This window comes from Capricornis sumatraensis, chromosome 11 (assembly GCF_032405125.1).
Source record: "Capricornis sumatraensis isolate serow.1 chromosome 11, serow.2, whole genome shotgun sequence".
In the NCBI taxonomy this organism is placed as follows: domain Eukaryota; kingdom Metazoa; phylum Chordata; class Mammalia; order Artiodactyla; family Bovidae; genus Capricornis; species Capricornis sumatraensis.
Window position 1 is genome coordinate 82,996,108 of NC_091079.1, and position 12,324 is coordinate 83,008,431.

At 41.7% G+C, this 12,324-nt stretch overlaps 1 protein-coding gene across 1 annotated transcript in view; it reads right to left on the reverse strand.

Moving 5' to 3' along the window:
• Positions 1-5,907: 5,907 nt before the first annotated feature.
• SPAG1 (sperm associated antigen 1) overlaps positions 5,908-12,324 on the reverse strand; it is an 84,073-nt gene continuing 77,656 nt past the window's right edge. The window contains exons 16-18 of the mRNA XM_068983818.1: positions 8,422-8,586; positions 6,976-7,347; positions 5,908-6,870 (exon numbers count right to left, since the gene is read on the reverse strand). Coding sequence (XP_068839919.1) covers positions 6,739-6,870; positions 6,976-7,347; positions 8,422-8,586 — 669 coding nt within the window. The 3' untranslated portion in view covers positions 5,908-6,738. The remainder of the gene's footprint in view (positions 6,871-6,975; positions 7,348-8,421; positions 8,587-12,324) is intronic.

The following is a 12,324-nucleotide window of genomic DNA, read 5'->3' on the forward strand; positions in this document are numbered from 1 at the left end:
TGGTTTAGTCTGTAACAGAGTTGTTATAAAGATTAAACTAGACAACATGTGATAAACTAGGCACAGTGTCTGGCCAAAAAGTGAAGCTAAAAGTAAATATATGCAATTATTTTTAATTGAAAATATATTTGGCATGTAACAGTGTATACGTTTAAAGTATACATTACTTGATACATTTATATACAATATGATTGCGATTGTACTGCTAGTTCACACCTTTATCACATTACATCATTATCATTTCTCCTTTGTGGTAGGACTAATTAAGCTCTAGAGTCTTAGCAAGTTTGATGTTTATAATATTGTTATCTAAAATCACTATGCTGTATTAGATCCAGGACTTATTTGTCTATTAGTTGTTACCTGGTACCTTAAACAGCATGTCTTCTGTTCGCCACCCTAGCCCCCTGATATGCACCAATCTACACTGCTTTTAGGAATTCAGCTTTAAGATTCCACACATAAGTGATATCATACAGTATGTCTCTGACTTATGTCATTGGTATTTTAGAATACCCTAAGGTCCATCCATGTTGTCACAAATGGCAGAATAATATTCCTTTGTGTGTGTGTATATATATATATATATTCCATATCTTCTTTATCCATTTATCAGTTGATGAGCACTTTATCAGGTCTTATAAGTTTTTGATCTGAGTTAATTTTTCTGAATGGAACAGGAGAAGTCCAGTTTCTGTTTTCTGCATTTGTTTGTTCAGTTCTCCCAATACCCTTTGCTGAATAGCCTACCCTTTCCCCACTGGGTGTTTTTGGTTTCCTTGTCTAATACCAGTTGGCATATATGTAGAGGTTTCATTCTGGGGTCTTTATTCTATTCCTGTGGTCTAGGTGTCTATTTTTATGCCAGCATCATGCTGTTCTAATTACTAAGGTTTATGGTACAGTTCAAAGTCAGAAAGTATGATGCCTCAGCTTTCTCTTTTCTCTTGTAATTGTTTTGATTGTTGGGGCCTTTAGTGGTTCTAGACAAATATGGGCGATATTTTTTCCTATTTCTGTGAAAAATGCCATTTGAATTTTGATAGAGATTGCACTGAATCCCAGAAAGATGGCTTTGGGTAATATGGACATTTTAACACTATTAATTCTTCCAATTCATGAGTGTGGGGATATCTTCCCATTTGTTTGTGCCATCTTTTATTTCTTTCAACAAAGTCTTGTAGTTTTAGTTACATAGTGAAGTGAAGTTGCTCAGTCGTGTCCGACTCTTTGCGACCCCATGGACTGTAGCCTACCTGGCTCCTCTGTCCATGGGATTTTCCAGGCAATTGTACTGGAGTGGATTGCCATTTCCTTCTCCAGGGGATCTTCCCGACCCAGGGATTGAACCCAGGTCTCCCGCATTGTAGACAGACGTTTTACCGTCTGAGCCACCAGGGAGGTTACATAGATCTTTCATTAAATTTATTTCTGGTATTTTGCTTTTGATGCTATTGTGTATGCGTGTACATGCTCAGTCGTGTCTGGCTCTTTGTGACCCCATGGACTGTTGCCTGCCAGGCTCCCCTGCCCATGGCATTCTCCAGGCAAGAATACTGGAGTGGGTTATCACGTGTTCCTCTAGGGGATCTTCCCCACCCAGGGATCAAGCCCGCAGCTCTCCTGTCTCCTGCATTAGAGGCAGGTTCTTTACTATTAGCACCACCTGTGAAGTCTGTTGTGGGTGGGATAGTTTTATTTTTCAGGTGTTTAATTATTAGTGTATAGAAATGCAACTGATTTCTATAAGATGAGTTTGTATCCTGCAACTTTACTAAATTTGTTGATTAGTTCTAACAATATTATTGGTTGAGACTTTGGGATTTTCTAAACTGTCATCCCTTGGTGTCTATGGGGGACTGATTTCTGGAATCCCCACCAATACCAAAATTCATGGATGCATAAGTTCCTTATGAAAAAAAATGGTGTAGTACAGTTGGCCCTCTCATGGATTCTGAATCTGTAGATGCAGTCAACCCCAGAAGTCAATCCATGGATAGTGAGGGCCAACTGGATAGAAAATCATATCATCTATCTGCAAATAATGAAAATTTTACTCCTTTCTTTCCAATTTGGATGCCTTTTCTTTCATTGTCTTGCCTGATTGCTCTAGTGAGGATTCCCAATACTATTATTGAATAAGAACTGTCTTGTTCCTAATCTCAGAGGAAGACTTTCAATTTTTCACTCTTGAGTATGTTTGCTGTGAGCTTGTCACATATGGCTTTTATTATGTTGAGGTATGTTTCTTCTGTATTTAATCTGTTGCGAGGGATGTTGCATTTTGTTATATGCTTTTTTTCTGTACCTACTGAGATGATTGTGAGATTTTTTTAATTCTATTAATATGGTGGATAACATTTATTAACTTGCACATGTTGAACCATTCTTGTAGCCCAAGGATAAATCCCACTTAGTCATATATTTAGATGCTCCTGTGTTGAGTGCATATCCCCATCTTTATGATTGTTATATCTTCTTGCTTATTGACCCCTTTTATTATTACATAATGACTCTCTTCACTTCTTATTGGTTTTGGCTTAAGGTCTATTTTGTCTGATATAAGTATGCTATCCCAGTTTTTGTGGTTTCCACCTGTATTGGAATTATCTTCTTCCATCCCTTCATTTTGGGTCTGTTTGTCTTTAAAGCTGAAGTGAATCTCTTGAAGGAAGCATATAGCTGGGTCTTGTTTTTTGTTTTTTTTTTGGGGGGGGGAATGGGTCTTGTTTTTTAATCAACGCAGCCACTCTTTTTAATTGATGAACACATATGTAAGGACCTTCTATCTTACTGTTTTCTGGTGGTTTTTATTTCCATTGTTTCTTTTCCCTCTGCTTGTTTTTTCTTCTTCTGTTTCTTTTTCATTCATTTTCATCTTTGGAAAGTGGTTTTCCATGACGGTATGCTATGATTCTTTTTAAAAATCTTTCATGAATCTACTCTAGATTTTTGCTTTGTTGATTACAAGGCTTACCTAAAACAGCTCACAGATGACAGTCCATTTTACACTGATAGCATCTTCCTTTCCTCATGAAATTTCCACCCTCCCCTCCCTTTTATATTTTTGATGTCACAATTATCTTTTTATGTTGTATATTTGTTAACAAATTATAATAGCTATAGTTATTTTTAATACTTTTCCTTTAATTATCTATAATTAAAGTGGCTAATACAGCATCCTATTATAGAATTTTCTAAATTTGAGTACATATTTTTCATCTTTACAGGTATAAAGGTGTTTTCATGTCACTGATAAGCCTCTTTTCATTTCAGCTTGAAGAACTCCTTCTTTAACATTTCTTGCAAGGCAGGTCTAATGGTGATAAACTCCCTCAGCTTTTGTTTGTCTGAGAAGGTATTTTTCCTTCATATCTGAATAACTTTGCTAGATGGAGTATTCTTGGTTGGCATTTTTTACCTTTCGACACTTTGAATATGTAGTTCTGCTGTCTCCTAGACTGAGGTTTTGGTGAGAAACCTATTGCTAGTCTAATGGATGTACCTTTGTAGGTTATACTTATACTCCATCGCTCAGTCGTGTCCAACTCTTAGTGACCCAATGGACTGTAGCCTGCCAGGCTCCTCTGTCCATGGGATTTTCCAGACTAGAATACTCAAGTGGGTTGCCATTTCCTTCTCCATTGTAGCTTACACTCTTTTTTAAACCCCTGGCTGCCTTTAAGATGCTTTGATTTTTGGTAATTTCATTACAGTGTCTTGAAGAAGGCATTTTCACATTTAGATAATAGGGTGAATAACTTTGTGAATTTGGGTGTCCAGGTCTCCCCAGGTTTGGGAAGTTTTCAGCTAATATTTAAGTAAACATTCTGTCCCTTCCCTGTCTGGATTCCCAATTCTCCTAGCATATATCTGCTCTCAAATCCCATAGATCATACATGCTTTCTTTGCTTTATAAATTGTGATTTATTTAAAAATTCTCATCCCCAAGTCATTTACTATCAGAAGAAATGCACTACTGCAGAGGCTCTCCAGTGCATTCTTTATCTCATGCATTGAAATTTTCAGCTCCAGAGTTAATTCTTTTTTGTGACTTTTTGGCAAAGACTTAATTTTGTTCATGTATTTTCATTCCTATTTTCATTAAGCTATCTTTGACTTTTCCTGTAGCTAACTTTCTTCAAAACAGCTATTTTGAAATTTTTATCAGCTACATCAGAGTATTTTGTGGCTTTGAGCTTAGTTGTTGCAGAATTATTGGTATCTTTTGGGGGTGATATATTTTCTTGATTTTTCATGTTCCTTGTATCTTTGTGTTGCAGTTTCTGTATTTGAAGTAGCAGACCTCTCCTTAAGTCTTTACTGGTTGCCTTTAGATGGTACTGATTGCTGGTGTTTCTTGATTTCTGAATGGGTGGACCTCCTCCACTCTTCTTATTCGGCCTTATGGAGGAATTCTGATGTTTCTTCTTGTTCCTAGAGCTCACCAGAGTGGGTGCTGGAAATCTCTCTCTTGTTTTCTGGAAGGTAGTGTTATATACATCTCCAACTGCAATTTCTCTCTTAGCTGCACACCCTGGTCCACTCTTCTGTGAATCCTCCAACTACTGGGCTTGCTCTCACTGCCTGCACACTCAGGGGCATGACACAGAATGGGAGGGGGTGTGAGGTTAGCACTTGGGGATGCCCACAGACCCAGTGGAGAGAACCCTGAGTGGGGTACTCCCGGAGACTCGAGGGCAGACTTCCTGCTGAAGTCCTGAAGCAGTCTGGGAACCGTGCTCCTTCCATGCCCTTGATATTCTTGCCTGCTTCCTTTACCTCCTCTTCCCTTCCTTCCGTCATGGAAGTCCCGCCTCCGGACTGCTGGTGCTGCTGCGGAGAAACAAGTGTCTCCAGGCGTGACCCCAACAGTTGGGACGGCCCACTGCTTCCCACGCCTCCACGGGGGAGGCTGTCCCCTGCAGCTAGTACTCGGTATGTACCTGTTTCCTTTTTATGTTTCTACTATACAGTTACTAACACACTCCCTCATTTGCTTATACAAAAAAACTATTATTCAAAAGGAGAAAACTTTTTTTTTTTTTTGCTTGAAGACTAGAGTTAAATACCCATCACAGTAGATTTTCATTTATGAACTTAAGAAAGAATAGTTTAAAAGAAAAATTGAGGGGGGCAGGGGCTTTCCTGGTGGCTCAGTGGTAAAGATCTGCCGGCCCAATGCGTCAGACGTGGATTGCATCCCTGGTCTGGGAAGATCCCACGTGCCAAGGAGCAACCAAGCCCATGCGCCAAAAGTACTGAGCCGACGTTCTAGAGCCTGGGAGCCACAACTACTGAAGCCCACACGCCCCACAGCCCCTGCTGCACAGCAAGAGAAGCCACGCCAGGCGAAGCCTGCGCACCTCGACTGGAGGAAAGTCCGCGCAGCAACGAAGACCCAGCACAGCCGGAAATAAATACATAAATATTTTAAGGAAAAATGGCCGTTTGAAACCATTTCCCCACAACACTTTAAATATTCTTTAATTATTAAATATTAGATAAAATAATAATGCATATGGCAATAATGAATGCGATAGTCTTCTTTCATCTGCTCTTCTGAAGAACAAGAGAATGCTCCAGAAAAAAGAGAACCGACCCAAGACCACAGGAATAAACGACAGCACACTGAGAGAGGCTGGAGAGGTTTACCGTCAGAAACACCTTTACGACAGCACACTGTAAGAAACACCTTTACGACAGCACACTGAGAGAGGCCGGAGAGGTTTACTGTAAGAAACACCTTTACGACAGCACACTGAGAGAGGCTGGAGAGTTTTACTGTAAGAAATACCTTTACGACAGCACACTGAGAGAGGCCTGAGAGTTTTATTGTCAGAAATACCTTTACTTTGACCCAAGTAACAAGCGAGCTCTCAGTATAAAGAGTTCTTCATTTTCCCTTTTGCACTAAGGGAATAAATATGATCATGCTTAAAGGAGGAGGGGACAAAAGAGGGAGAAGTAATTTAAAATGTTTGGGGGAAATGTGTGAGTGACAATTCAAATAGAAATGCAGGCTTGGTTGATTTTATACAGTGGTGGTTCTGTTATTGCTTATATAAACAACACATAAGGGAAACCAGCCTTTAAAAATCTAGTAATAGAATTTTTGGCAATTTCTGTTCTTAATTAGTAGGCAATACTTCCATATTAGAAAAAAATAGTTTCCTCTTATAGCGCTAAATAGCCACAGTTTATTTAATAATCATTTCATATTATAGACTTAAATGTTGTGTTTCATCTTAGAGGCCTGTCATCCACAAGTAATATAAAATGGGATTTATATAGATCTTAGCAGGAAATAAAGGTGATGTAATAATCACTGTTAATGATTTTCACTTTTAAAAATGAACTATAAAGAAATGACATGTCTATCAAACTTAAGAGGACTGCTTCATAGCCCAAAGAAGTAGAATTTAACTCAAAATTTTAACAAGTCATTAAGAGAAAATGTATAGTATAAATTAAAATGCATCTTAACAAGTTCCAAATATACTTATTATTAAATATAAAGATGTTAGCTCTGGTACATAAGAAAATATTTACAACTAATAAAAAGCAGATTGTAGAATATATGTGTTCTGTGTATAAAAATAAGTAAAATATTTTATAGTCCAGACCAAGGGATCTTTTCTAAGCCAGGTTTTATCCATGCAACTCTATTACAATACCATCTCACTGGCATTACCGGAACACATACATACATGGAAGAAATCTAACCATTATCTTGATTTAAAGATCATAGTGCCTTTTGAGGGCCTGTACATCTTCTAAAGTAAAATGTTTGTTTGGTGCATCTGAGAGGTCATCAAAGAGCTGCTTAATCTGTTCCTTTTGGCCTTTGCTAATTAGTGTCAACATCATCTGCAATAAGGGAAAAAATTATATCAGCTTACAAATGAACATTTTGAAGTTATAAAAAACCCTAAAAGAATCTATCTCCACGAATGAGATATTTTTGCCACTTACCTTAAACCTTTCTGCTTTGCTCAGATATAAAAGATGCTGATACACCAAGGAGGGATCTTTATCAATAAGATGACTTTTCAGAGACTGGAGGAGGAGGAGGAATGTGTCCCCTTCAAGTTTGTTACTCAACAACACTGGCAAATCTTTCGGTTCAGTGATGGCTAGCAGGTGTGCACAGGCTCCTTGATCTTTCCTCGTGCTGATGGCGTTTATAACCTGACCAAATTCGTAGGCATTGTTAGGCTTGGAGATCAGCAGTTTCTCATAGAGCTCCTGTGGCCCGTTGCTGGTGTCCCCCTTCTCAGAAGCAAGGCTGTCCATGGGGACCTCCTTTGAGGTCCCCTCAGGCTCTTCCTGACGGCCTTCACTCACCTGCAGGAGGAGAAGAATTACACCAGGACCCAGACAGCAGTGCCTGCACACCCTCCCAGGTTACTTTCATTAAAACAGGAAGGAACTGAAAAACACCATGGGCTGCATTTCAAGTTCTGAGTGAAAAATATATAACTTGCAATAAATCATAAAATCTACTTATTTTTTAGGAAGAGACGTTTTAAAGTCTAAGCATCCATTCATAAAAGTATTCTTTTTTTAAGGTTTAACATTTTTTTTGACATTGAGAATATGACCATGAAATTTTTATAATTTTCCATGAGTAAAAGCTGCTGTGTAAAAGAAGACCTATAACAACTTTGTATCTCTTCATGACAGATTTTATATTTACTTATTTCCTTTTATTTGATATGGACTTGAACTTACATTTTTCAGTTCTCTTAAAAACAGTTTTTTTCTTCCCTCCTTAGTGGGGAAAAAACTCCCTCGCTTCTTTCACATATTAGCCTCCTACTCTTAGTGGAAATGTTAGATGATAGGTAGGTTGATATGAGCATTCATGAATACATAGGGATCCACGAGCTGACATTCTTCACTAAAGGCTACAACACAAGGCACTGGATTGTCTGAAATCACAAAGGCAGGTTTGGTTCTAGGTGGGCCAGGACCCCTGATGAGGCTGATCTTGTTTACAAATACTAAGAAAGGTCTGAACTGATCAGGAACTTCTCTGGGTGTGGTGTGCAGGACGCTGAAACTGAATCAGTCCTCTAGGGTTCTTCAGGTCAACCAGGAAGCAAAGCTCAGTGGTCACAGGCTCACAGGGCAACCTGGAGTGGAAGCAATAAAGCCACAGGCCAGGTGGCATGGAGGGAAGGGAGCACAGAAAGAAAGAATGCAGACACCCAACAGGTTCTTAAATCCAAGGTGGAAATGCAATAGCCAGTTATCACAACAAAAGAAAAATTTTGTCATTATAATCTGTTAAAATGTCTTCACTGAATACTAGGATAAAAATACAGAATTTTTAAAATTCATAGGAATATGACCTCAGAATCCCATGAGTATAGAATCTCCAAAAGAGTACTTTCAGAGATAATCAAATACACGTACCTCTTGAATCTCAATTTTCCTTCTCTCCTTTTCTTTGTTGAATGATGCTGTATTATCCTTAATATTAAGGATTCTGGTAACCTCTTCCAGTTCCATTTTTGCCTCAACAATACTTGGGTCTAGTAGGAGAACTTTATTGAGATCGTTTAAACTTTTCTGATAATTCTGAAAGCAGGAGGGCAGAGAAAACAATTCTCATAAATAAAAGGACAAGGGGCACAGATGAGCCTGAATGGGAGATTGGTGAGATAAGTACACAGAGCGTGTGCAGTAGGTTCCCATTAGTGAAAGAAGTCAGGCCTATGAGCTAAGTCTTGGGCTAAGATACTATAATCCATAACACAAAAGGGGCTTCCCAGGTGGCTCAGTGATAAAGGATTCACCTGCCAATTCAGGAGACTCAAGTTTGATCCCTGGGTCAGCAAGATTCCCTGGAGGAGGGCATGGTAACCTACTCCAGTGTTCTTGCCTGGAGAATCCCATGGACAGAGGAGCCTGGTGGGCTACAGTCCACAGGGTCACAAAGAGTCGGACACGACTGAGCCACTGAGCGCGCACACACACACATAACACAGAAGAGTGAGCACAGAACCTGGAGTCAGAAGTTAAATCCTGTATTACCACAGCTTTCACTGTCCCTGACACACAGGCACTGTCTGCTAAATGAATAAATGAAAGAAGCAACAGCCTCATATCAGCACCTACTAGCAGCAAAAACTTGAGCTAGATCCCACATCACCTTTCTGGGCTTCAGTTTTCTCATCTTTAAAATAGAAATAACAAAAGAGTCTTCATTCTAGTTTTCACAGAGTTATGCCAAGTAATAAATGAATTAATAAAATGTGAGTGGCTTAACACCTACAAAGAGCTGGACAAATCTTAGTTGTTACCATAATATCCTATTCCATGACACCCTTGGAGTTGTAAGCTGTCCAGACAGGCTAGAGTCAACATTTTTTCTTCCATAAAGAGTCAGGCAATACCTTGGAGAGGTAGAAGGGAATGAAAAGTGTTGTGTTTAACCAAACACTGCGCAGAATCTGGTGGCAGAGAAGGACACCACAAAATCAGCCCGCTGGTGAGAGGCCATATTCTAGAATTATAGACCAGACTCATGTTCTGATTAAGCCAAAATTAATTCTGTGAGGGGGCGAAGAATTCCAATGATGTGTAACCTCTCAAGTATTCGTGACATATAATAATAGCATGCGCTGGACACGAAGCACAGGTAAAATGAGTTAGTGGTTATGTGACATTCCTGGGGGACTAGCTGTAAGGACACAGCCCTTCCCACTCCACCCAGCAATATACCAGAGCAAGAGCGATGTGCTTAAAGGGAGAGCCTTAAACCGCTCTAACTTATTGTTTAAAAAAGGTGAATTATTTACGAACTATATAGTACATCAGTACTATTGACAACCAATCTGCACACACCAACGTGTCACCAGAGCAGTCAGAACCTGCTTCAAGAAAACCAGTGGCCCTGTGTCTCCATCCCGGGTGTTCAGGCAGGGAGGGAACCATGTGGAAAGGCAAGGGGCTGGGGCAGCGGGGGAGGCGGAGCGGGGACTAGTCTTCCTTCTCCGCATTTTATTCCCACAACCGCCCTCTAAATACTAACTTTTACTGTCCCCATTTAAAGATGAGGAAACCGAGGCACAGAAAGACGATCTGTGAGATGATCGAGGCAGCAATGAGCAGAAGGCGGGTTGTGGAGGATGGTTGTGGAGCTCAAGGGAGAGGCCTGAAAATGGAGCCTTGGAAATGGAGGGTCACCACCGAGGCGTGGACATGACTCTTTTTCCATCCGTTCAAGGACAGTTCGTGCCTAAAGAACCAATCTGTTTGGTTAGAAGAAAAACTAAGAAAGCAAGAAATACACTTCGATAAATGATAAACAGAGGCAGGCAGTGTAGAGAGAGGGCCCGAGAGCAGGAAGGGCTGGACGGCAACGGGGTGGGGGGTGCAGAGGAGGGGCCCGGCCGCCGGGTCAACACAGCGTCAGAGCAGACGGGTCACCAGTGCTCCGTGTGCTGTGGGCTGGGACATGGAGGGGGAGCAGGCAGCGGGGCCTGGGCCCTCATGGAAGCTCACGTCTTATGAGGGAAAGCAATAATAAGATGAGGGTATAGACGAATAAATAAAGTAAGTGTGCGTGCACTGTCATTTATGCAAGTAAGAAAAACAAGGGTTGAGATGGACGCTAACAAGGGCAGGCGTCTCCTTTGATACTGCTTGTCAGAGCAGAGACTGGAAGGGAAGCCAGCCCCTGGAGTGGAGGGCAGAGCTCCCACACAGAGCAAAGTGGCTCCTGCAAAAAAGGAGGACAGGAAGAGATGCTAATGACCTTAGTAGGCCTGGAAAAAAAAGATCAATCACATATGTCTGTGACAACATTTACTATTAATAAATGTGCTTAAACTACAATAACAACAATTACTTTAGTTGATGTTACTGTCTTCGACGCTTTGGGCCTGCTGGCGTCCCCGATGGCTGTCAGTTCCCGAGGGCAGGCTACATGCCTCACCACTCTGTGCTCCCACAGCCCAGCACACGCGTGGCACTTGAGAGAGCAAACAAACTGTAACTGAAACCAAGATGCTCAGTTACCTTTCCTTATGAAGAGCACCTGAACAGGAAGAAAAGCCCTGTACTTCCCTGGTGGCCCAGCGGTTAAGAATCCGCCTGCCAATGCAACGGACGTGGGTTTGATCCCTGGTCCGGGAAGATCCCACATGCCATGAGGCAACTGAGCCTGTGTGCCTGCCGATCACCGAGCCCGCGTGCCCTAGAGTCTGTGCTCTGCAACAGGAGAAGCCACAGGAGTGAGAAACCAACGCACCACAACTAGGGAGGAGCCCCGCTTTCCACAACTAGAGAAAGCCAGCATACAGCAATGAAGACCCCGTGCAGCCAAAAATAAACTATATAGAGAAAAAAAAAAGGAAAGCTCTGTAGTTGTCAAACCTGGCACACACACACACACACAAATTAAAGCCAGCTAGAAAACAAAATAATCTGAGAAAGCAGAGTTTAGCTCAGAAGCACAGGCAAGGCCCTGCTCCCTGTGGGCCCATAGGCTACCTCCTTACCAGTCAGACAGAGGAAGCCAGTCCAGGTGTGAGTTCTGATGCATTTTATAAACAGCCTTTGAAGATACTCAAATTCACTTGGCACATAACTCAAACCACAGGGGACATAGATAAAGCTACGAGAGATCGAACCAGAAAAACAAGCTGCCAGTCTCACACTCTACCAGGGTAGGATCACTAAAAGTTGGGATTCTCTTTCTGCATCATAATGCAATTTCCAGAATTCATTCCAAGGAAGTATAAAATTCCAGTCTTTCAAACAGTGAGGCAGCCAGTATGGGATAAACCTGCTCTAAGAGTTTGGAATAATGATATAGAAGCTCATGAGTCACACAGATCATGACTGCCTCATGGACCCAATCCATTAAGTTCAAAAACAACTGAGTAAACTTTCAAGAAGCCTCTTTTAATTCATGGTGCCACACCGCCTGCCCCCCCACCCCAACCAGGAGATCTTCCAGGTTTACAAATGAGTATGTTGTTAACAAACAAAAGAGAAGCGGGGCAGGGGCGGGGCGGGGCGGGGCGGGGCGGGGCAGGGGCGGGGCGGGGCGGGGCGGGGGGGGGGGGGGCGCATGGTGGTGGTGGTCAGGTGGCCTGAGCACTGGGAATAGAGCAAACACACTGGGCGTACAGGGCCGCCGTGGAGCTGCTGGGCTGGCGAATGGGGCAGCCACGCGCCGGAGGGGGACACGGCCCACTTTCACCAGGACAGAAGCTCCTACACGTGGGACACTTCTGGACCTTGCCCTCTGCACCTCTTCGATTGGCTGTTCATCTGTATCCTTTATAACAAAAGGAGGGGCCGGGG